This window comes from Natator depressus, chromosome 3 (assembly GCF_965152275.1).
Source record: "Natator depressus isolate rNatDep1 chromosome 3, rNatDep2.hap1, whole genome shotgun sequence".
Lineage (NCBI taxonomy): Eukaryota > Metazoa > Chordata > Testudines > Cheloniidae > Natator > Natator depressus.
The window spans coordinates 81444321-81470221 of record NC_134236.1 but is presented as its reverse complement, the minus strand read 5'-3'; the positions used below and the strand labels follow the sequence as shown (position 1 = coordinate 81470221).

Genomic DNA, 25901 nt, shown 5'->3' with positions numbered 1-25901 from the left:
ATCAGCAGGGAATGAAGCTTGCTATTATGAATGCATTTGCTACAGTCTTTAAACATATGGCTGTTTCCCATTTTCTCCTCACTGACTAACTGTGAAGCTTCACTTTGAGTCCTTCTACTGTACAAATCAATAACTTAAAATGGCTTTGTCATTTCACTTTTATTCAGGGCTTTGCACTTGACTAGAGTAGTGCACTCTGTGGTGACATCTCCATAAGAAACTGGCTTTCTTTTTTTTCCTTAAGCGCTAACTTGAAAAAAAGCCAGGTTATTTGTATGAAAGACACAAATATTTTGTCTCCTCTTAACCTTTTTATTCTCTTCTTCTCTGCTATTACTCAATTCTGTACTGCTCCAAATCTAATGATGTGACATTTGTCAGTTGTGAATTTCAACAAAAAATACAGGATCCTTCTCTATAGGCTCATGAAAGGAGGGAGGGTAGAGAATAATGTTGCTGGTCTTTTATATATCTGTCCTGAATGGACTCTGGGTTGGAAGGAAAGTAAGCATTCTGTTTAGTTCCTTTTGTTTGGATGTGGCTATTTAGTATTAATGTTTCTGTTGGCAAATTTAATGTGTTCAGTGTGTGTTCTGTAGAGCAGTGCCTCATTTGTGTGCAGTCTTTTGGAAAGTCAGGGTTTTTTTTTTATTCTTGAGGGTAGTTGTCTGGATGTTCTCAACAAAACTCTTGCAGAACTTATTCATTCTTTAAACTCTGATAATATCCCATTTATAAATATTTTTGTAACTTCTGCAACATACTTGGTGATTGAGCAGAGGCAGGGGGAAATATAGTAAAGTATTCCATAATGGTAAAGTTGGTCTAATCCAGAGGTTCTCAAACTAGGGGGGTGGGTTCTCTTCGGTGGGAGGGGGTTTGGAATGTATTCTGTGGGGCATGAGAAACTTTAGGGAGGAAAAAACCTCACTGCACACATTTTACCTCACAGCAACAAATAATTAGCAGAGCTGATTCCTCCAGATGTATCAGGTCCTCAGATGGCGCTGTGTGTTTTGATGGATTTCTGTTAAGCTTGCATAGCATTATACAAAGTCTTTGCCATCTGTACCTTAGTCCGTTTTCTACAACACGACGTGCACAATTAATTGTAAGCATGCATCACAATCACAGTTTTGCTCTTATTAGAATGGATCCTTGGCTCATTCGTGCAACAGAAAAAAACCCAACTTAGGTGAAAAACCCAGAAGCCGAAATTGATTCAAGTGAAGTGCCTCTGCCGCTTTTATCAGTATATGTACTTGTGTTGCGGGAGGGATGTGGGGGGCGTGAACTACTGCAGACACAAAGGAGGGGGGCGCGATCAAATAAATTCGAGAACCACTGGTCTAATCTGACAGTGAGCAGAACAGGTAATGTATAAGTATTACTCTGTTCAACACACCCTATAGAACATAAGAAAGGTCCTAAAGTGTTTACCCTGTTTCTGATATAGCAGTACAATTCAGGATAGCAAGTGGACTAAGTGTGTGGCTATTTATAATAATTTGCACATTTACGTTGTCCCTTTGATCTGAGAATCTTAAGCGTTTTGCAAACATTAATTAAATGAGTAGTCAGCGTGTTTGCTATCTACAGTCTCATGATTGGGTAATTGAAATAATCAGTTTGTTTTCCCTGAATTAATTTTTTTGTTGGGCATTTATAGCTCCTAAATTAATACTCTTGGCTAGATTTGGTTAGTGCCTGTACTAGCAGACCAGGGGCTTATGTGAGTTCCTTACCCATATGCAAGGTTAGAATGGTACTTTTTACTCCGTTGCACAAGAGGTAAATGAGTACTCAAGGTACAAGGCAATGGACAGCTAAGATCCATTATGTTTGAATAGCACCTTGCTTTCTGAAGAATTGTAAGGTATTTTAGACTATGTAAGCTATAAAGGGCTCGTTTCATCTGCTGCTGAAAAGAACTCAACTCTGGGATAAAATACAGCACCTACTTAACAGCTCTCAGACACCCTACATAACAGTTTTAGGATCTGAAATGGAAGAATATCATTTCTAATTGAAACTGCAGAAGGAACTTAAATAGGCAAAAGATAATTGAGTTGGAATTTGGCCTTGAGATGTGGTTGACGTTACTACTCTTTTGTGACACTGAATTTTAACGTCCACAAGTGATCAGCGACTTGATCATGTATCTCTCAAGAACAGAGACCCAGCTCAGAACGTACCTTTATGCATCATTCGAGTCTTCTTGACATGTGTGAATCTCACCTGCTGTCATGAGGATTTGGTTCAGTGCATTCTGAGAAGGGAAGAAGTGCTGTCTTCAGAACTAACAAAGCCAATTCCTGTTTGTACCTTGGACTTCCTGGGTTTACTGTCCAGACCAGTTCTATATAGCTTGTGAGATGTGATGGATTCACACAGCTCAAAGTGTTATGTATGTCTGCCAGTCACACGCTGCCATATAAATACTATTCTTATTGCGGTGAAATACTCTTTATTTTTCCTTATGAATTTTCCAGTTTTAGTAGTTGTAGAGTACCGGAGGTACACTGTACTGCAGCTCTATATACTTCTTGTGATGCAAGTGAAGCTAACGCTATTTATATACACACTATAATCTGATTTTTACCCAAGCCTCTTGGACAAATATGAGAAGATTTCTTTAAATGCTGCTTTTTGGGGGATGGGAAGAAATCTAGTTTTTGGTGGCTGTAATTTTAATTACACAAGTGTGCATCTGAGAGTCAAAATTGAGATCTACTATTTTATCTTGAATACTTTATTTTCTATCACTTTATCCTGATATTTTGGAGGTTGGCATTGAGACTCTTCATGGGTGACTCTACACATCATATACATAGAACAATTCTTTCTGTGCTACTTGTGTCAGATAGATAGATAGATAGTATTTCTTGTAGGACGTATAGGTATGTTTGACTCAGCATGTGCATTTTTTTTTACCTTCAGGCTTTTGTGGAGGCCCAGAATAAGATTACAGTGCCCTTTCTTGAGCAGTGTCCTGTCAGAGGGTTATTCAAAGAACGAATGACTGAGCTCTATGACTATCCCAAGTACAGTTGCCACTTCAAGAAAGGAAAAAGGTATGTAAAGAAAGCTGTTGGGTGCTTTTTAGATCATAAAGCTGAATTCTCAGCCCTGGAAATTCAAAATAACTATTAACTTGATCTGTTCCATTCACTTTACAAATTATCAAATGTAGTAAATTGGGAAGAATGTGATTGTATGGTCCAGTAGATAGGATCCTAGTCCTAGAGACCTGAGTTCTATTCCCATTTCTCCTGATGCCCTTTTTTTGTGACCATGGACAAAACAGTTTTCCCTTCTGTGCCTCAGATCCTTTGGTAACAAATGCCATTTAAAGATAAAATTCTTTCAGAGCTTGGTATGGTCATTATATTTAGATGGACATCCAACTTGAAAAATCACATTTTTTGACTGAATATTTTGTTTCTATTATAGTTATAAGTAATACCTAGGATTACTAAACTGGAAAGGTTGGGGGGCTGGAGGAAATTATGCTATTTTTTGGTTGGTTTACTTGGCGCAATTGACAGGACTTTACATAGTCATTTTCATTATCTTTCTACGGATATTCTTTTGCTCCAAAGACCCTTAAATATCAGCAGAGGAGCAGAAAGTCATACTGTTTAACAAGGATTTAAAAAAACAGAATGGGAACGTAAGGGTGCTCATTTAAAAATTCTAGTTTCTGACAATTTGCCAATTTAAATCACACCTTTTTGTTCCTTTTAACTAGGCAAGGGTAGAAAAGGGGATGCTGATTTTTGGGCTTTCCTCAACTGCAGAGATGGAGTTGCAGCTTGGGTTACCTCGTCCTATGACATCACTACAGAGACATGCAGCAGTTCTCCAGCAAAAAGGGCAAAGAGGGGACGTGATAGCCATGTCTGTAATGTTGTCCGTTTGTCCCATGTGGACATTTATTTGTAAAAATTATAAAGAGCCCTTTCTATCTTTCAGTTCAGCCTTTTTTCAGTCAATCAATACGTTTTTTGATGCTTTCCCGGAACCATCCACAGGCACAAGGAATTGTAGGCAGGGCAAGGAATTCCCCTATCCCTTCCATGCTGCTTCACAGAGTTTGGGAAATGAGGACTACTCAGAAAGTGGGGTTTTGCTACACAAAGCCACGGAGAGGAGCTGTAGCTCTTCCTATAGCATCCCTATCTGAAATACGTATTCACTATCCATTAGTAATGATCAACCTCATGTGAGAGACTAACTTCAAAAAAACTCTGATTGTTGTACCACTTCTAATCATATTTATCCAGATCTAGAGATTACACGATCTAAAAAAGGCTTTCTCATGTACATCTTACTCAGTTGAAATAAGGCCTATAAACTTCTTATGGTTATAATATTTAGAAATTCATAAATCCTATCATTTCAACTATAAGATAAGAAATAGCAGCTGCAGCTAAGCATCTGTGAAACAGCAGGTATTACAAATACTCTTTAAAAAGCTCAGGGAGCACAAAATGTTTTCTGGGAAACAGTGGTCCGGTCATGCTAATTTAGTAAACTAGGAAGTGAAAATACCTGGCAACACAGAAGTGAAACTAACTAAAAAAAAAAATGCAGTCAGATGGAAAAAATACCCATAATTTACTTTAAAAAATACCTTTCAACTTTCATAATCTAAACCGCATATTTTGCAACATTGTGGGTGAGGTAGTATTTTTTTTTTTTTTTTTAATTGAACCAACTTCTGTTGGTGAGAAACATAGGCGCCGACTCTGTGGGTGCTCCAGCACTGGAGCAGCTATGGAAAAATTTAGTGGGTGCTTAGCACCCACCGGCAGCCAGCTCCCTCCCTCCCTCCCAAGTGCTTCCCGCCCACTGTGATCAACTGTTCCGCGGCATGTAGGAGGCGCTGGATGGGAAGAGACGGAGAGGGGACGGGGAAGAGATGGGGTGTGGGTGAGGGGTTGGGAGAAGAGGTCCAGTGGGGGTGGGGCTTGGGGCGGAATGGGGAGTTGAGCACCCTTGGGACCCTGAGAAAGCCAGCGCCTGTGGTGAGAGAGACAAGCTTTCAAGCTGATACCGAGCTCTTCTTCAGGACCTGTGTAAACTCGAAAGCTTCTCTCTCTCTCACCAACAGAAGTTGGTCCACTAAAAGATACTACCCCACCCACTTTGTCGCTCTAATATCCTGGGATCAACATGGCTACAACAACATTGCATACAATCTTGTGCAACAGTCAGTTCTATCGGCTGAGGGTATTTACAAGCCCATTGTCTAAGTAGCTTCTAATCTCAGGGCTTTACTTTCATCACTGCTCCTAGAGTAACACAATAGTATATAACTGTTGGATTCCGAATTGTTTGAATTCATTGACGTCGGGAAGCAATGGAGAGATCTTCCCCTCCCACCCCCGAGAAGTTGTAGATTTGACTTGACCTCACTGGCACGAGTTAGTAATAAACTGCAGAGTCCTATACAATGAAACGAAGACACACACAGCTTTGGCAGGTCCTAGCTAGGTCCTTACTAGTTTGGAATAGTTTCACAATCGGCCTAAAGAAAACTGAAGTACTGTACCAACCTGTGCTGTGGGATGTACATGTCTAACTTATTAAGATCAACAGTGCTCCGCTCAAGTCACTGGAGAAGTTCTGCAGCTTAGGGAGTATGTTGTCACAAAATGCCACAATTGATAATGAAGTTGCCCATTGCATTCCCAAGGCCAGCTCTACATTTGGAATGCTGTCACACTGGCTGTGGAACAATAAGGGCATCAAAACAAGTCTTGCTTACAGTGCTTCTATATGGTTGTGAGATGTGGACAACATATCGCTGCCACATTGGGAAACTTGTCCCACCATTTGACCCTGCAAGCTGACTGAAGACAGCACATATGGAACAAGATTCCCAGTATCAAATTCCTTAATAGTTGTGGGATGTCTGGCATTCAGAGTATGTTCATAAAAGCGCAGCTGCGTTGATCTGGCTATGTTGTTTGTATGGCTGACTTGAGAATGCCCTAGGCTAGTGGTTTTCCAACTTTTTTTCTGGCGACCCAGTTGAAGAAAATTGGTGATGCTCATGACGCAGCGGAGCTGAGGATGAGGGATTTGGGGTGTGGAGGGGCTCAGAGCTGGAGCAGAGGGTTGTGGTGCGGGGGTGAGGGCTACGGAGTAGGGCCAGGAATGAGGGGTTCAGGGTGTGGGAGGGAGCTTTGGACTAGGGGTGCAAGGGTTTGGGGTGCAGGAGGGGGTCAGGGCTCTGGACTGGGGGTGCAGGCTCTGGGGTGGCGCCGGGGATGAGGGATTTGGGCTGCAGGAAGGGGCTCTGGGTGGGGAGGTAGAGGGGCTCAAGCCTGGGGCAGGGGATTGGGGTGCAGGATTGGAGTATGGACTTGCCTCCAGTGGCTCCCGGTCAGCGGTGCAGCCGGGGTGCATAGGCAGGCTTCCTGCCTGTCCTGGTGCTGCGGACTGCACTGTGTCCCGGAAGAGGCCAGGAGCAGGTCTGGATCGTAGGTGGAGGCGTGCAAGCAGCTCCCGTGGCTCTCGCCCACAGGCACCGGACCCCCCAGCTCCCACTGGCCAGTTCCCGGCCAACGGGAGTGCGGAGCCGGGGCAGGGGCAGCACGCGGAGCCCTGTGGTCCCCCCACCTAGGAGACGGATCCGCTTCTGGCCGCTTCCGGGGCGCAGCGTAGCGTCAGAACAGGTAGGGACTAGCCTGCCTTAGCCGGGCAGCACTGCCGATCGGACTTTTAACGGCCTGGTCAGCAGTGTTGACCAGAGCCACCGTGACCCAGTGCCTTACATTCCAGTACTGGGTCATGACCCACAGTTTGAAAACCACTGCCCTAAGCCATACTGTGTGGTCAGCTAAAGCAAGGCACCTATTCTCATGGTGGCCAGTAAAAAGGGATATAAAGACATGCTTCAGTGTGCCAGGGTGACAACTTGGAAGCAACATCCCATGACAAAGCAAGATGGTGGCAGATTTGTCGTGTTGCCGCTAACTGCTTTGAATCAAGGTGCATTAACATCTTGTGTGAAAAATGTGAACTGAATAAAGCAAAGATGCGACAGTCTTCTGTCCCACATGAAATCGTGTTTGCAGTTCTTGCCGTGGTCTGAACTTGCATACACATCTTCACCTATAGTGTTTGCTGAGTCCTCGTACATGAGATTCTATCATCATCACTAATTTACGAAGACGAGATCAATTTCTTGGTTGACTTTATTAATTTCTAAGCACGCACTTCTAATACCCAGTCCTCAGGTGGGCAGCACCACTAATATAATTTTGTAACTCTTGGTTCATGCAGCTATCTCCTGACACTTATTACTGTTCTAGACCCTAGCAAGGAAATGCAGGGGAACAGTTTCAAATGCAGTTTCTTGTATTTAAAACGTACTTATCAGACCCCAGATACAGTACTCAGGATGGAAGGAAAAATAAAGGAGTCATTTGCTCTAGGAAGCATATGAGGGGAAAAGTTTAGAGAATGAAAATTCTGAATTATTATTTTTAAAACTTAGAAAACCTTTGCACTCAGTATTACTACTTCAAAGGTAAACAGTCCTGTGAAGCTTCCCTACCTTGCTAACATGTCAAGGTTGTCAAACGGTTCAGTGTCATGTTGTAGTGTGGAAGTTGCTTCATCCTCTATTGTATATAGTTAGTGTGTGTGTGTGTGTGTGTGTGTGTGTTTGGGCTTTTTTGGTAGAAGGTGGCTTAGATGAATTCCACATTCCTCTATTCTAGAAGCATTTGGATACTCTTTTGTAAAGATGTCACTACTGTATGGCTTCTGTTTCTTTTATGGCTTCTTATCAGTCTTTCACACCCTACTCTTCTCCTTCTTTTTTGTTTTTTAAAGCTGAGCTGGAAAATTTAAAATAGTTCCTTTTTACTTATTCAGTTTGTGTTTTCCAGGTATTTTCACTTTTACAATACTGGACTGCAGAACCAACGAGTATTATATGTGCAAGAATCCTTGGATGCTGATGCCAAAATATTTCTTGATCCAAATAAGCTTTCTGATGATGGCACTGTGGCTTTACGAGGTCAGTGAGGCAGGAGATTTTTAAAAAACAGAGGCTACAAAAACTATAAAAGTTAGGGGTTTTTGTTTACATCAAAACATAATGTTCATAAGTGTTTTTGTGGGGAAAGCTGTGGTGTCTGATAGGGGTTTTATCTACTCAAAATAAAAAAGCAAAAGATAAAAAGGTGAGTGCGAGGAATTCTCATTACTTAAAAAAATTCCTAATGATTATTAGTTTCTTATGTGTATGGGGAAGGAATATTTAATGTCACTTGCTAACCTTGGGTAATCTTTCCTCTCTTTCTCAGCACAGGCTGTTGGCTTTCTGGATTGTTTATAATCCTCATATGCATTTGTGTGATGGACACCTCTAATACTCAGGTGCCTCAGCACTTTCTAGCGTAACTTCTTTCAAATGTCAGTTCAAAGTATTTGTCCAGCTTTATGCCAGAAATGGTAATTATTGGGCAAGGCAGAGTGGGAGCTCTCCAGAGTAGTGCTTTGCCTCTCCACTGATTGTCTGTCCAGTACAGAGTCTAGTTAAAGATGCTGATCTACCTTTTACAAAAGTTTTTGTATGTTAATTAAGCTGTACCTGTGGCACTGTCATGTCAGCCTCATGCTACATCCATGCACAGCCCAGCTGCCTTGAACAAGCAACGAATGCCTCTCACTTGAGGCAGAATCCTAATGAAGACCAGACAGTATGTAGTTTTTACATGAGCTAGCAGGTTGAGTTAAAGAGTGTGTGAGGGAGCTATGGGCTTACCTTAACCTACTAACTCATGTGAAATGTACAAGCTGCCTCTGTAGGCTGAACTGTTTGGCAATAGTGACCATAATGTAATTAAATTTAATATCCTTGTAGGAGGTGAAAATATCAAAACCTCCACCACAGTAACATTTAACTTTTTAAAAAGGGGAACTACGCAAGAATAAGGATGCTAGTTACATGGAAATTGAAAAGATCAGTCACAAAGGTAAAATGCCTGCAACCAACATGGAGACAACTTAAAAACACTATAACAGGCTCAGACTAAATGTATACCCCAAATCAAAAAAGACAGTAGAAGGATCAAAAGAATGCCACCGTGGCTAAACAGTGGAGGATGGTAGAGACAAAACAGCATCCTTTAAAATATGGAAGTCAAATCCTAATGAGGAAAATAGGAAGGAACATAGACACTGACAAGTAAATTTAAAAAAAATTTAGTAAGGCAGACCAAGAAAGCATTTGAGAAGAACTTGCTAAAGATGCCGAAACTAACAGTAACCTTTAAAAAAAAAAAAAAAAAAAAACACATCAGAAGCAGGAAGCTTGCCAAACAGGAGTGGGGCCACTGGATGACAGAGGTGCTAAAGGAGCACTCAAAGAAGACCAGGCCATTGCAGAGAAGCTAAATGAATTCTTTGCATTCGTCTTCACTGTAGAGGATGTGGGGGATATACCCACATCAGAGCTGATCTTTGGTAGTGACAAAATCTGAACTGCTGTCCAACTTGATGTGTCAATAGAAAAATTTTAGAACAAATTGATCAATAAACTGTAGTAAGTCACCAGGACCAGATGGTATTCCTCCAAGAGTTCTGAAAGAATTTAAGTATAACATTACAGAACTACTATCACTGAAATCAGCCTCTGTACCAGATGACTGGAAGGTACTGAATGTAATGCTGTCTTTTTAAAAGAGGCAATCCTGGCAATTACAAGCAGGTGAGCCCAAATTAAGTACTGAGCACTAGTACTTTTGTAAAGGGAAGTCATGCCTCATTGATCCATTAGAATTCCTTGAGGGAGCCAACAAGAATACAACCTAATATCTTTCTTTGTCAGTTTAACAAGCCTCGTGGATAAGGGAGAAGCAGTAGATGTGACATATCTCAAGTTTAGTAAAAGGCTTTTGATACTGTCTCACATGACCCTCTTATAAGCAAACTATGGAAATATAGCTTAGAGAAACCTACTATAAGGTGGGTGCACAACTGGTTAGAAAACTGAACTCAGAGAAGTTATCATTGGTTCACTCTTATCCCATGGCTACTTAGGATATGTCTACACTCCAATTAAACACCTGCAGCTGTCCCATCTCGGTGCAGGGGACTGGATTAGATGATCTATTGAGGTCCATTCCAGTCCTACATTTCTATAATTCTGTGTGGAAAAGGGTGATCCAGTTGATATAGTATACTTGGATTTTCAGAAAGCCTTTGACAAGGTCCCTTTGAGGAAACTGAGGGCATGTCTACACTGTGATTAAACACTGGCAAATGGCCTTTGTCAGCTGACTCAGGCTCCTGGGACTCAGGCTATGGGGCTGTTTAATTGCAGTATAGAGATGCTTGGGCCTGGGCTCTGGAACCCTTCCCCTCCCGAGGTCCTCAAGCCAGAGTCTGAACACTACACTGCAATTAAACAGCCCCATAGCACGAGTCTGAGTCAGCTGAGATGGACAGATGCAGGTGTTTAATTGCAGTGTAGACATATCCTAAGTAGCCATGGGATAAGAGTGAAGGTCCTTTTGTAGATCAGTAACTGGTTGCAAGGTAGGAAACAAAGGGTAGGAATAAATAGTCAGTTTTCACAATGGAGAGGGATGAACAGTGCAGTCCCAGCTAATAATAATCCCAACTATTCATATATAATAGATTCTAAATTAACTGTTATCACCCAAGAAAGTGATCATAGAGTTACCATGGATAGTTCTCTGAAAACATCATCTCAATGCACCGCAGCGGTCTAAAAGGCTAACAGTACGTTTGGAACTATTAGAAAAGGGATAGAAACTAAGATGAAAAAATCATAATGCCAATATATAAATCCATGGAGCACCCATGCCTTGAATACTGTATCCAATTCTAGTTGCCCCATCTCAAAAACGTATAGCGGAACTGGAAAAGGTTCAGAGAAAGGCAAGAAAGATGACCACAGGTAAGGAATGGTTTCCACATGAGCAGGGACTAAAAAGATTAGGGCTGTTCAACTTAGAAAAGAGACAACTAAGGGGGGATATGATACAGGTCTATAAAATTGTAAGAGGTGTGGAAAAAGTAAATAACACTTTGCTGTTCACCCTGTTTATTTACCTTTTCACATGATACAAAAACCAGGAGTTACCTGATTAAATTAAGAGGCAGCAGGTTTAATACAAACAAGAAAGTCCTTCTCTCACAAAGCACAACTCACCTATGGAACTCATTGTCATGACATATGATGGCCAAAAGTATAACTAGTTTAAAAAAAGACCTGGATAAGTTCATGAAGGATAAGTCCACCAGTGACTATTAGCCAAGGTGGTGAGTGATCTCAGGCAACCCTAAACCTTTGACTAGCAGGGAGTGGAAGACTGATGGATCATTCCATAATTGCCCTGTTCTGTATACTCCCCCTGAAGCTCTGTTGGGAGACAGGATACTGGGCAAAGTTGACGATAGTCTGGCTCAGCATGGCAGCTCTTATGTTCTTGCCTCAAGTGAGTTAACGCTTTTTTTCCTATTGAAGACAAGGCCTCATGAGCTATAAAGGTAGGTAGAGGGGTGGTGTGCATGTGCACAGCGATGGAGGAAGGCTTTAAAAAAAATCATAATCATTTAACTTGTAATTATATTGCTAGTGGAAACACCAGGCCAAATTCAGGCTTGGTGTAATCCATTTTTTTCAGTAGAGTTGAGCTTGTTTATAACCAGACTGAATTTGTCCCTCCGTGCCTGGGCCAACATCCATCTAAGGCCCTCCTGAAAGATGTTGCAGAATTTTGTTTTCCTCCCATGATTCAGATAGAAGTACATAAATCTCAGGTCTTTTCCAGCTAATTCTATTAGGTCATATAATCCATCCATCTGGTGGTGCACAGTTTTTGCAGTATATTTCTCTCTATTTTCTATTGCTTTGCGGAGTCTAACTTGAAATGACTCTCAGGAATGGCAATTGCTTTCTTTGAGGAAGTTTGTCCTTTGTCAGCCCACCTCTACTTCTTTAACTTCCTATTAATTAATTATAAGCCTGCCCCTCTGCTTTCCACCAGCATCCACAGGCAATTGAGGAACAGGCTCACAGTTCAGATACTTGTTAGTAGATTGTCCTCAGCATTTGTCATGTGCCAGTCTTTCTTTGTGTAAAAAGGATGGTATGCTAAGCTAAACTCTGTCAGTTAGCTGTGAACTTGTGGAATCTCCAGACACTCCAGAAAAGTGAATACCACGTGTTTGGGAACAGTTGATTGTACTAAAGATCCCTTCATATCCCTAGAACGAATTACCAACCAGTGGTCGTTAACTAATACTTGAATATTCTGCGTGAAGTAATGTCTTTTACTGGAGCAAGTTCTGTTGGTGAAAGAGACGAGCTTTTGAGCTACACAGAGCTGTGTGTAGGGACTCTAATAAATTATAGATTTATTATAGGGTCAAACAGTGGGAATGTTGAAAGCCCCATTTGGAAAAAAGTGTTTAAAGATGTGTGCGCCCCTTCCCAATTAACAGACAAGTTCTTAGGAGGGAGCGACTTGAACACTGCAGGGCCTACCAGTCAAGTGTGATGCCGCCTCACTTCAGCCGTGGTTTACGCTAAGGCTTAGAGTCTAAGCATGGATTAGAAGTGATAGAAACACTAAATAGTTGCGTCGGTGGCAGCTCTGGGAGTAGAAATTAACAGTCCTGCCTCTCTATCTTTTGGGATAACCACTAGACAGCACTCCTTCTAGTTACTACATATGTGTATAAATAACTTGCGTCACCACTTCATGTTGAAAGATGGTAAGACACTTCCAACCTAAAGATGTGCAGTAGGTGAGAGATGGCCAGCAACCAAAGATCACTGGTACTGCCAGTGCATTCACTACTAGTTGCTGGCGGAGCGAGCCACATCCTACTTCGGTAGTTTAAAACAAAAGAAAGTGTGCTCCAAACATTTATTTAAAAATGAAAGTTACTTTTTAAATGCTTTTCAACTTTAAACTGGTAACATGCTCCTTCATTTCCTTTTTTCCTTCTTTTTTTCAAGTCGAAATAAACTAGCAATCTAAAATGTACTGGAGAAACATTTCTGTTAAGTGAACACAGTTATTGCATATATTTTAACTTTCCCTGGTTCAGATTTGGTTAATGTGTGGCAAATGTTAGAAAGTTGTGCAGCCAAATAGAAAGAGTGACCCGGGCATTTGTTTGGCTTTATCTGCAGGCTATGCGTTCATTGAAGATGGTGAATACTTTGCTTACGGTCTGAGTTCCAGTGGCTCAGACTGGGTAACTATCAAATTTATGAAAGTGGATGGTCCTGAAGAGCTTCCAGATATGCTGGAAAGGGTTAAATTCAGTTGCATGGCTTGGACCCATGACGGAAAAGGCATGTTCTACAACAGCTATCCAAAACAAGATGGGAAAAGTGACGGTAAGTATGCCTCGCATCAGTGGAGAAAAGTAACCCCTTTTTTCAACAGGTGGGGGTAATAGTGGCTAGAAAATTGTTTTACTCGAGCACTATTTAACCACATCCATGGTGAGTTGCCCCAGGAAATTTCCTTGGGCAGTTGAGAAATGTGTAGAGTATTGATTGACCTCTTGATACTCCTCACTCCCCTCTGAGATTGCTACTTCTGCAACTACTGTACACTGCACTCTCCATTCCTGAAAAGACTTAACGAACATATGCGTTCCCCGATAATAGTGGGAAAGGTGTGTAAGTCTTTGAATGATCATGGTCTAAATCCATATACATTATTTTTCTTTATAAGTATGTTTTTTTCCTGTCTCTTTTGTTATGGTTTTTTTTGTGTGTGTTTTTTTTTTTTTTTTTTTTTTTTTTTTTTTTTTTTTTTAAACAGTTTACTCATCTTTCTTTCCACAGTGAGGTTTTTGAAGATCTTGTACCAAGCACTTTTTGGTAAATATACTGGGAGCAAGTCTTTTATTTTTACACATTCACCTGCTATGGAACTATAATTTGGACAAACTTCCAAATTTGGTACCTTGTCTTGTCCTTTTTGCATTGAAATAATGCTCCTAGTTCAGAAGTTAAAAAATTACGTAGCAGTGCTGTACAGTAAATCTAGAAATATTTGGTAAGGATTGAGTTACTGACTAAACTGCATCTGTCTGTCACTCCTGAACATTTAAAACAAACAAATGTTTAATGAGAAAAAATCAGGAAATGCAGCCTAAATGTTGCATGCCCAAAAATTACTGGGCCAATATTCCTTTTTTACCTTGATTTGATTAAACAAAATCCGATGGCATGGATTCCTATTTTCCTATCACAAGCTTCATCTAGCACTTCATGCAAAGCCTTAAAATATCACTTCTTGATTTTTAGCAAGTATTATTATATGCACACTAACTGATAATATCCTAGTGATACCAATGTTATCTTACTTAGTTACTGTAAATTTATTAAATGGAATGACTATCAATGGCATCTCATGTTACATGATGCCAAAACCTACTCAGATATTTTGGACTCCTTGAATAATGTTTTCAGTTGCTGATGGTTTCCAGAAAATGGAGCATGAAACAATGCGTCCTGAAATTAGTAGTAATTGTCATACGTGCAGCTCCCCCAAATACACACCCTTCTTACTTGTGTAGTGAGAATAAGAATGGCTGCTGGCCGTTTCAGGCTGCAATCCTTGAATAACTCCTTTCACCACAAGTGTGTGTACGGAGGTAGAGAAGCTTGCAAAAAGTTTATGGTGTACATAAACGTTGTCTTTGAAAATGAAATAATTCCATTCTGAATTATACCAGGCACTGAGACCTCCACTAATGTGCATCAGAAGCTGTTTTACCACTTCCTTGGGACTGACCAGTCAAAAGATGTTTTATGTGCCGAATTTCCTGATGAGCCAAAATGGATGGGTGGAGCTGAGGTAAATTACACACTTTATTTATCTTTATACATGTTCAGCCTCTTTGATTAAGCCAAACTGTAATATTTATTACAAACAAAAAAATCTGAGAGACCATTATTAAGGTTGCAAAGTCAAAGGCTCAGAAGTTAGGAAGTGCCATTATTAAAGCTACTTGCGCAATTTTAATTCGGTCATTCAGTGCATCTGCAATATTATACAGACTTTAATTGCATGATCACATACTATTTTTTTTCCTTGGGACTCTGTGTCCTTCAGCACAAAGTTTTGGACAAGCTCTGGGGATGAAACAGGATAGTGTAGTGAAGGAGGCCGTTGTCTATAGGCCCCCTGGCTCATTTGTTGTGGAAGGTGCACTGCGAATGAGGCAGAGGATTGCAGGAAAAGAAGGGAGGGTTTCAGGGATAAAGCAGGTGAATGCTGTCCTGGAGAATTGGATTTTATCCTTCCCTGCCACAGGGAATGATGCTGGACATGTCATGTAAGTCACACTTTTTACAGGTGATCACTAATTGTGACTGCCTCATCGTCTGGAGCCTGACATGAGACCCGGAGGTCTGTCTTGCAGAGGTGCTGAGCACTCACAGCTGCAACTGAAGTCAATGGAATCTGTGATTTGAACATTAAGTATATGTAACATATAATGTTAAATACTCTGAAAAATCAGGTCCTAGATGCCTTAAGTTGGGTACACAATTAGTTAATACTTTTGACCTTGAACTCTGTCTCAATTCCCATCTATAAAATGGGGATAATAATACCCTTCATCTCATAGCTGCCTTGTGAAGATAGATTAATGTTTGTGAAGCACTCAGATGCTATAGTGATGAGTACTCTAGAAAAGCCTGCAAGGAAATTAATAGTTGTCTTCAAGGTGGGATTTGAATAGTGTGAAGCAAATAAGCAGAGGGCCACACACTGAACAATAAATATAAAACAAAACATTGAATAGCTGCTTACTTAGTGAGCAGCATTCTATGGTACATGGAATGAGGCAAGGTTTTTGTGGAAAAAATTAGATGTGATTAAGTTAAAGACACTATCATAACGTAGCTGAATAACGTAGCTGAAGTCAGCCTACCTTAGGACAAGTTGCCGTGGGTCTATGCTGCGGGGGGTTTGACGGGAGAAATTCTCCTGTTGACTTACCTTACTCTTCTCGTCAGGGGTAGAGTACAGGGATCGACTGGAGAGTGGTCTGCTGTCGATTTCGCGGGTCTTCACTAGACCCGCTAAATCAACCGCCTGTGGATTGATCTCAGAGCGTCGCTCCCATCTGTAGTGTAGATGTAGCCTTAGTTTCCTTGCCCAACGAGTTCCAGTCTTCTCTACCCATCCAGTCCCATTGTTCCATTCCCCACTCCTTAGTCCAGCTCTTACCCCTTCTGCATTCCAGTCAGAAACAGGAGAGATCATCTGAGAGCACTGGGGAGACAGATTCCCATGCTCTCAGTTTAGGTGACCAGACTTGGAACCACCAGGGCCTACAGTAGCCCAGAGCTGAAAGTGTGGGGAAAAGTCCTGCTCATCCCAGGAGTGGAGTCTCTGAGTATGTGTAAAGTCTAACTTAAAAAAAAAAAAAAAAAAAAAAAAGGTGGAAGAAAGCATATCCCTGGCACAAAGGCCACCCCTGCCAAATTTCAAGTTCCTACTCCAAAGCATAGCAAAACACTTCACTGTCCTTCCACCCCCAAGTCTCCTCTAAAACAGCTGAACCATTTTGACTGAAATTTTCCAAAACAATTCAGCATGAGACAGATGGCAGACACGGAAAATCAGTCCGAACAGTTGGCAAAGTTTTAAAAGCAACCTTTTAGTGGGATTATGACTGCTTGGGTCACAGAGACCCCCTTGGGACTGCCACCTGATGTGCTGAGACTACCTCTGAGCCCGTTTTCCCTGCCAGCTTGGGGCTTCAGTGCCCTGTCTTGTTGACCCAGACATGCTAGCCTGCTGCAAACACAGGGCCAGGTCTGAATCATGTCCCCCCAAAGCTACAGACTTAATTGAAAACAGCTTAAGAAGTGGTCTTGTCTCTAGCACCCAGACGCCCAGTTCCCAATGCGATCCAAACCTCAAATAAATCCGTTTTACTCGGTATAAAGCTTATACAGGGTAAACTCATAAATTGTTCACCCTCTATAACACTGATAGAGCGAGAGATGCACAGCTGTTTGCTCCCCCAGGTATTAATTACTTGCACTGGGTTAATTAATAAGCAAAAAGTGATTTTATGAAGTATAAAAAGTAGGATTTAAGTGGTTCCAAGTAATAACAGACAGAACAAAGTAAATTACCACGCAAAATAAAACAAAACCACACAAGTCTAAGCCTAATACAGTAGGAAACTGATTACAAATAAAATCTCACCCTCAGACGTGTTCCAATAAGCTTCTTTCACATGTTATACCAATAAAATAAAAACCAGCAGGATCTTATTAAAGGGGAAAAGGTAAAATGCCACATTTATTGTGAATACAGAAAGAATCATAGTAAGCAGTTAGTTATAGCTATAACATTCCATTCAGTTTCATATTTTTACACACACACACACACACACACACACACACACACACACACACACACACACACACACACACACACACACACACACACACACACACACACACACACACACACGTTCTGCAAGGTTGTTATCATAGTTACCAGCCTTAAAGTTGCTCATGCCAAGCCACTGGCCAGGTGGCCTGGACACGAGGAGGGAGCAGGGCCTTGTCAGATGCTCATCTGATGCTCCTGGAAGTTGGTTTGCAGAATCAGACCCCCAAAGTTCTCACTTTCTAGAGTCCATTTTTATAGGAATTTCTTCCTATGCCAGTCTATGGGAATTGCTTCATCATGCTGTTGCTGAATCAATCAGGAGATGGCACATTCCTGACGGCTCTGTGCTGCCAGATGTTATCTTGTTCTTTGGTTCTCCCGTTCTTGAGGCTGTTGGGTGGATTCCAGTCTGCCCTCCGGGGGTCCTCTGGATGTTTCCACTTGACGCCTTCTTCAGCCGATGGACACTGGATTCTTAGGCTGGCACCTCCCTGATCATTCAGTTATTATCCACACCAAGCATCCATCCACATACATCCTCTATCTCTATTTTAATCACAATTGTTAACAAAGCGAGATGAATACAACAAAAGGGCAGGGAGTCTCTGGGTGCTGCTTCTGTTTTTACAGAGTATTGCTTTGAGTCTCTCTCTGTGTGAAGAAAAGGAGTACTTGTGGCACCTTAGACTAACCAATTTATTTGAGCATAAGCTTTTGTGAGCTACACGAAAGCTCATGCTTAAATAAATTGGTTAGTCTCTAAGGTGCCACAAGTACTCCTTTTCTTTTTGCGAATACAGACTCACACGGCTGTTACTCTGAAATCTCTCTGTGTGAGTAGTTGTTGTTACAAAGAATTGCTTTGAGAACAGACTCTGTCTTAAAATGTACTAACACAATTAGCAGCTTACAAGTTTCACACACAGAGGGAGAGAAACAGTACCAAAAACCAAGAGACCTCTTAATTAGTAATACCCTGGAATTTAAACGATGGGGAATCAAACTCATTTGTGATTTTAATACAGAACTTCTTTAATATGATCCAACACACAGACTAGACTCCTTTCTAGTCTGTGCCCAATCCTTTCCGCTGGTACAGTCCTTGTTACAGCTCAGGTGGTAGTTAGGGGATTTCTCCTGACTGCAGCCCCCTTTGTTCTGTTCCACCCCCTTATATACCTTTGACACAAGGCAGAAATCTTTTGTCTCTTTGTGTTCCCACCCCTCCTTCTAACTGGAAAAGCACCAGGTTAAAGATGGATTCCAGTACCAGGTGACATGGTCACATGTCCTGTGAGACCCCAAACCTTCATTCTTCCCAGCCTGACTCACAGGAAGGCTTGCAAGTAAACAGAGCCATCTACAGTCAATTGTCCTAGTTGATGGGAGCCATCAAGATTCTAAACCACCATTAATGACCCACACTTTGCATAATTACAGTAGGCCCTGAGAGTTATATTTTATATTCCTAGTTTCAGATACAAGAATGATACATTCATACAAATAGAATGAACACACTCAGTAGATTATAAGCTTTATAATGATACCTTACAGGAGACCTTTTGCATGAAGCATATTCCAGTTACATTATATTCACACTCATTAGCATATTTTCATAACATATGGAGTGCAACTTCACAGGGATGTGTTGGGCAATCTTAATATTAGGTTGCACTACCAGTCTCACCTACAACAATTTATTAAAGAGCCACAGGCTTTTGTGGGTTGAAAATAGCAATGCATTGGCCACAGAGTAACTCCTACCCTGCATATAAATTGGCAGACAGAATCGGTGAAAATAGCAGTCATTTAGGTAATCATAGAACTGATCTTCTTAATAGTTGATATTCTCTTGGAATTTTCAGATCTACTCCAGCTACTGTGCTTAACCACTGTGCTCTACTGCTATTTATGATCTTTTTATTATTTTTATTTTTATCTCCTTTGTGATTAATAATACTAGTTTTGTCCTACTTAGTGTACTCAGCACATAGAACTACAGTAGTTAAATATTTTTTAAAAATAGCAAGTCACTGTGAACAGAAAAGCTGGAACTGTTGGAAGACAAATAGTTTCTATCAAAGAATTTAAAAAATCAATTTAAGAAAAAGGCAGTGATCCAGATTTAGATCCCTCATTTGTGAAATTCCTTGGGAAGAAAAACATCCGTGAAGCAGGGTTGTTTTTTTGTTTTTGTTTTTAAATTAGAGCACATATGAATCATAAAATCTATAGATGGCAAAGACCTCTTAAGCTACTGGTTTCTCAACCAGGGGTCTGGGGGCCCCTTGGGGGGGGGGCGTGAGCAGGTTTCAAGGGGTCCGCCAAGCAGGGCCAGTGTTAGATTTGCTGGGGCTCAGGGCAGAAAGCTGAAATCCCACTGCATGGTGGTGAAGCGTGAGGCCCTGAGCCCTGTCACCTGGGGCTGAAGCAGAAGCCTGAGCAATTTAGCTTCACGGTGCCCCCGTGGTATGGGGCACTGGGCAGCTGCCCTGCTTGCTACCCCTTAATGCCGGCCATGGCTTTTAGATTCAGAAAACCAGTTATTGTGGCACAGGTTGGCCATGTCATTTTTATAGCCTGTTTGGGGGTCTTGGAAAGAAAAAGGTTGAGAACCCCTTTCTTAGGCCACGCAGTCCATCCATGAAGTAGTTGTTCACTAGGTCACCTACTGTAAACTTTAATCTGTCACTGAAAATTAGACAAATAGTAAAAACTAGAAAGTTTATGGAGTTAAATTGATAAGAAAGGGATGTAACTTGAAAACTGTTCTCCTTATTTTCTCACTCTTGTAAATAAACTGATTCCTCTCAGTCTGTTGGTGACAGATGTCTTGTAGTGATGAACCCACTGATTCACACTGGTGACGCACATTATTAGAGTACACATGTTGTTGTGAAAGCAAATTCATTTTCCTTTTGAGCACTGTGTTCTGATTTACCAATATGTACAAAACCTAGGGGATCTTTTTATGCTAGCTAGGACAATAATATAAGGGGTGATGGTGTGCTTTCTTGAGGGAAATCTTGCCTCCAAACTCATAGTAGGAGCCTGTTGAATGATCTCTTGTGGGTTAATGGAGGGGAAACCTGCAACAGAGGCTTTTTCTATTCAAGTGGAAGAAGCAGGGCAGACATGTCTTGATGTCAGAAATGTGGAGCTGAGTGTGAGGAGAACTCATTGTAGAATCTTCATGATGAAAGGCAAAGAGTCTGCCATGCCAGGCTCAGTGTGGCTGTCACATCTTTGACTTCTGAAGGCCATGTTTGTGTCAGTTCTGTACCTAGTGGTTCTACCACCGAGACAGGGAGCTTGGGGAAGATTTACATTAATGAAAGATGTTGCCTTTTTTCTAAAATTTGCCTTCTGTGACATTTTGTATGTGATAATGACACATTATGGTTCTTATGCTGAATGAGCAAACCACCTCTCTGTTTTGTAGCAAGAATTTCTTTGTACAGCATGAAAACTAATATTAAGAGTGTAGGGACGCTGCCAGATCCCTTAGGGCCTGCAGATATTGAAAGGGGTTGTTGCAGTGAACCTTGGGGAAAGTAATGAAAAGAGAAATTTCTGGATAATGAATTAGTACTGCTTCCCTGGGATCTAGGAAGATTAATCCACCTGAAATTCTGATCCCGTGGAGGGAGTGAGAGGACCTAATGGAGCTTGATTTGTTTTAAAGATTTGAGGGTAGCCTCCCTGATTTTACTGAAGAGACAAATAGCTATGTACTAATCTCATAAAGATGCTTGAACTGGTGTAAATTCTAGGAGTGCCCTGGGCTCCTGTTGTGAAAGACTTTGCACTTGTATGTATTAGATGAAAAAAACAAGCTAATAAAAAAATGAGGACTCTTACAGGGCGGGTGGGGGTGGGACAGTGTGTGGAGCTTGCCCATCAGTTTTAGTATCTTGAATAAAATTGTTTTATTGTTACTTTAATTGTAGTGTTTTCCCAAAGTCCCTTCATGGTAAAAGAGAAATTGCTGTGTGAAAAGGGTGGGAAAATAGATCAGAATTTCTCTTTATAATGAACTTGTTCGTAAGACTTGACTGAATTTTGTCTGGCAAACTTTTGAAGGGGTATGTGAGAAAAATGGACCATACAAAGTTAACTGGAAAAATTCAAGAGACTTTGTACACCCATGGCATCTGTTATTAATTAAAATGTTCACTGGCTTTGCTGCACTCTTTAAATATTTTTGACTGATTATTTTCTCTTAAGGTGCTGATATCCTATGAAATGTAACCATCTGCAATTGAACATCTTTTTATTAAGCAGATTTGTTGTGTATATCCAGAGTCTTATCTACTTCCTTAAGTGACAAAAAGTTTACGTAGCGCTTAGCTGTGTTGGCCTTGCAGGGCTGAGAGAGCTGGGTTCTCTTCCATTTTATACAGTTATAGCAGTGTAAACCCAGATAAATCCATTGGGTATACCAGGTGTAATTGAAAAGCTTAATCTGGCCTATAGAACCTTGCTTGTTGCTGGTGATACGTGAGATGGAAAGAACTCCTTTTGATTCTTGTATCCAAGGCTGAGTTTGCAGGGCTGACTCATGGAGGGTGGGGTGAATGCCCTTTTATTTGCAAATGTCACACTTGAAAAGGAAATCTTTGGGATGACAGAGTAAAGCCACTGTACTTTAAAAATTCTCTATGGAAGATATAGACCTGATTAGGTATATATTTTCAAAGGAGAAAAATGAAAATAGGTCACTGACTTGGGAAAAGCAAAGTAGAAGAAATTTGGTCAGTTTAATACCTTTGAGAGACAATATACAATAAAAAGCCTCAATTCCCTGACTCATTATTCATTCAACTCTGGGGCTTGCATGTCTATCTGATACGATAGCTGTTTGATTTAAACATAATTGCTGATGCTGCAAATGGTATTGAAAGATTGCTTTGAAAGATTGATAGAAACAATTTAGTTTATTTCCAGTCTGTGTGTTAAAAATAATCCAGCTATAAATATAAAGATGATGGCATCAAGTCTCTTCAATACTCCAGAATATTTTTGTATTGAATTTAAGATGGGAAGGGGCAAAAATCAGTTTGACTAACTTCCCAGTAGAGGGCAGTGTGGAATGAAGATTTCTGAAACAAATACAGTATTGTAGGCTATCTTTAAAAGAACAACAAATGCGTTGTCTTAATTAATACTGATCTTTGTGTATTATAGTGTATTTTTACAAACTACTGCAGCATATATTCCTGTAGCATCCAGATTCATATTTTCAAAGTTAAACAATAAGTTATGTAAAGCCTTTCACAGCTGGTAGAGTTGAAGAATCACTGTGTATTAGGAAAGCAAGCCAAACAAAAATTTGAAACCAAACCATTGTTTCCCAGATTTGCCAATGCTGCATCTTATAACGTCATATATTGTTCTCTAATGCATTTGACTTGGTCTCAGGACTGCCATGGGGAATGTATTCCAAAGGTTAGATGTGTAAGGTGAAGCTTTGTCTGCACGAAACAATTTTTTCCTAAGACTTGCCATTGTTGCTACCAGTGGTGGAGCTGAACTTGTGATAGGAGTAAGTGAGGAAACTCTGTGGGCTGGTGGAAAATAAGTTACATACAGCCTGGGAGGGCTCCGCCAATGTTTCTGGGGTGTTTTAACAGTGAGATCCACCTAGGTGGATATAGAATAAGAGGTGGCTCTCAAGGCCAGGTCCTAGATTATTCAGGGTTTAAACAACTTTTAGTGTACTCAAAGGCAAACAGGAAGAAAGTGCAACATGCACATGCCAGTGCTAGAGCTCCGGGATGGGGTGTGGGAGGGAGTTTGGGATGCAAGCTGTGGCCGGGCGGCGCTTACCTCAGGCGGCTCCCGGAAGCGGCTGACATGTCTGGCTCCTAGGCAGAGGTGTCAGGGATCTCTGTGTGCTGTCCATGGCTGCAGGCACTGCCCCTGCAACTCCCATTGGCCGTGGTTCCCGGTTCCCTGCAGGGGAGGCGCTCAGGGCGGGAGAAGCGCACAGCATCCCTGTTACCGCCCCTGCACCTAGGAGCTGGACATGCCGGCTGCTTCCAAGAGCTGCATGAAGCCAGGGCAGGCATGGAGCCTACCTTAGTCCCACTGCACTGCTGACTGGACTTTTAGCAGCCTGGTCAGTGGTGCTGACCGGAGCCACCCAGGTCCCTTTTTGACTGGGTGTTCCGGTCGAAAACCGGACGCCTGGCAACCCTAATGACTGGGGGGGGGTCCTAGGTGCTATAATGCAAATAGTTATGCAAATACTATGATAATGCAAATACTTATGATGTAATTACATTAACAAATTTTAGTCAAGCGTTCATTTCAAGAATGTACCAGATCATTGCCATAGAACCTCACTCCTGATGGGTCTTAGACTGTTACACAAAACATAGCATGTAGCGCAAAACAGTACTGATGTCATTTAAAAGGTGAAATAGTTTTGCTTTGTCCTTTCTGTTTGTCAGTTCAGCAACAGTCTTCCTCCTTCATGCCTGCAATCTATCTTTTGGTAATAGTGCTGGAAAATAACTCACTGTTGCTGTTGACATCACTACGGTTGCTGAGCCCCTGAGTATTGGTACCATGCTCGGGGCAGCTGGATCTCTGTTGCCACCAACTCTTCCTTCTCCAGAAGGTCTAACCTTCCCCTGCCTGGTTTACAGGAACATTGAGTCCAGTTCCTAACTCAGCCACTTGGCTCCACTTGAGTGCTTTGCTGAGTTTGTTCTGTTTCATTAGGAATGCATTATGTGATAATGACCATTATCCTCTTTTGGAATGCAAAGAACGCTAGTGTTTGAGGAAGAGCAGCAGTTTGTAAAAATAATGATCAGGGTTTCTTAATGACTTCAGGGTGGGAATTATAACAGCATTAAAAATGTTTGGTGTTACAGGCAAAGTGAATGTATCTTCCCTCGGACACCAATGTGTTCTCTAATCCCTGAAGTTTTCTGCATCGAAATATTTATTTTTTTCATAGCTTGTCAGGCAAAATAATTTCTGAACTGATTACTTTTCCCTTGTAGTAGTACAACTAGACAAGATGAAGGGGGGTAAATAGGCTTGCTGGCTTGTATAGGAGTAAAATACATAGTTGCTTGATACAATGTTGCAGACTCTAAGGACTGTCATTTGTGAAATAAAGAGAAAGTAAGAATACATCCATCTGAAGTGTTGCTGCAGTAACTATCAGAGTGATTTTAAAAGCACTATTTGTACTGTTGATGAAATCTTGGGCAGTATCAATACACTTGAAAAAAATTTTTTTTTTTTTTTGGTTTCAGGTTAAAATCACTTTTATAGATGTTATAGCTGTGGAGAAATACATAAAGCCAAAAAAGAATGAAATTCTCAATCACTGGTAATTTGAAACACAAGATTGGATGATTTTCTAAAAGATCTATACTCCAGCCCCAACAGTAATTATTTTAGGGAAGTTCTGTGGCTTGTGTTATGCAGAAGGTCAGACTAGGTGATCACAGTAGTCCCTGCTAGTCTTACAGTCTATTCAAATCCTGCATTCTTCTTGTATTTTATTTTTTTATACACACACGCACATGCATATATATATGTATGTATGAAAATCTTGGTATTTTCTAAGCAATACACCTGGATTGAACTCTGTGGCCCTTACATAACATTTTTTGATTAAATTCAGTTTTGCCAGTGGATATGATAAACCATAACTGCTATATGTATTGCATTCATAAAAGTCCATCCACTTCTTCGGATTAGTAATATAACAACATAACTAATCTTTTCCTCTAGCAAATAACGTGTAGCCTGTTGGAGAATGTATTTCACTGATACTGAATGTTTGCAGTTCAAATGTTTTTTTCTCCTTAGATATTAATTCATCTGTGTTTCATGGGTAGTCTCATCTACCACGTAACTATCTTCCTATATAGGCAATATCTGTATTTCCAAGAAACAAAGTTAGTGTGAACAGAAGAAAACAAAACAAAATATCCACCAAATCCTAAATTAGAAAATGGAAAAACTCAGCCATCAAAAATGTAATGGCAAGAGCAAACAGAACAAATGTCTACTTTTGTCAAAAGGTGGGGTGCAGAGGAATTTGTGTGTGTTTGGGTTGCGGGGGGAGCCAGCCCCTTGTAGGGGAAAGAGGCAGGGCTCACTCAGGGGCAGCAAGCAGGATTGCAGTGAACAGCAACAGCCTCTTGCGGGGGCGGCAGGTAAGGTTCCTGCAACCCCAGCCTCTTGGGTGAGGCAGGGTTCCAGCAACCTGAGCCTTGTGGGGGAAGGAGGGGCAGGCAGGGTTACAGTGACCTAAGTCTCACGTTGGGGCAGGGCGGAAGGGCAGGCAGGGTTCCAGTGACCCCAGCCTGGTGGGGGGGGGGGAGGGCCTGGGATCAGCCCCACATGGTGTCCCGTTTTTCCCTTTGGGAAATATGGTTACCCTAGTGATTGTGAATGCAGAAGAAAGGAAGTCACACCTGTTCAGTCCAG

General features: G+C 41.2%; 1 protein-coding gene across 1 annotated transcript in view; it reads left to right on the top strand.

Moving 5' to 3' along the window:
• The window catches only part of PREP (prolyl endopeptidase), a 166648-nt gene that overhangs the window by 16841 nt on the left and 123906 nt on the right, over positions 1-25901 (top strand). The window contains exons 3-6 of the mRNA XM_074948177.1: positions 2941-3074; positions 7908-8038; positions 13196-13405; positions 14758-14879. Coding sequence (XP_074804278.1) covers positions 2941-3074; positions 7908-8038; positions 13196-13405; positions 14758-14879 — 597 coding nt within the window. The remainder of the gene's footprint in view (positions 1-2940; positions 3075-7907; positions 8039-13195; positions 13406-14757; positions 14880-25901) is intronic.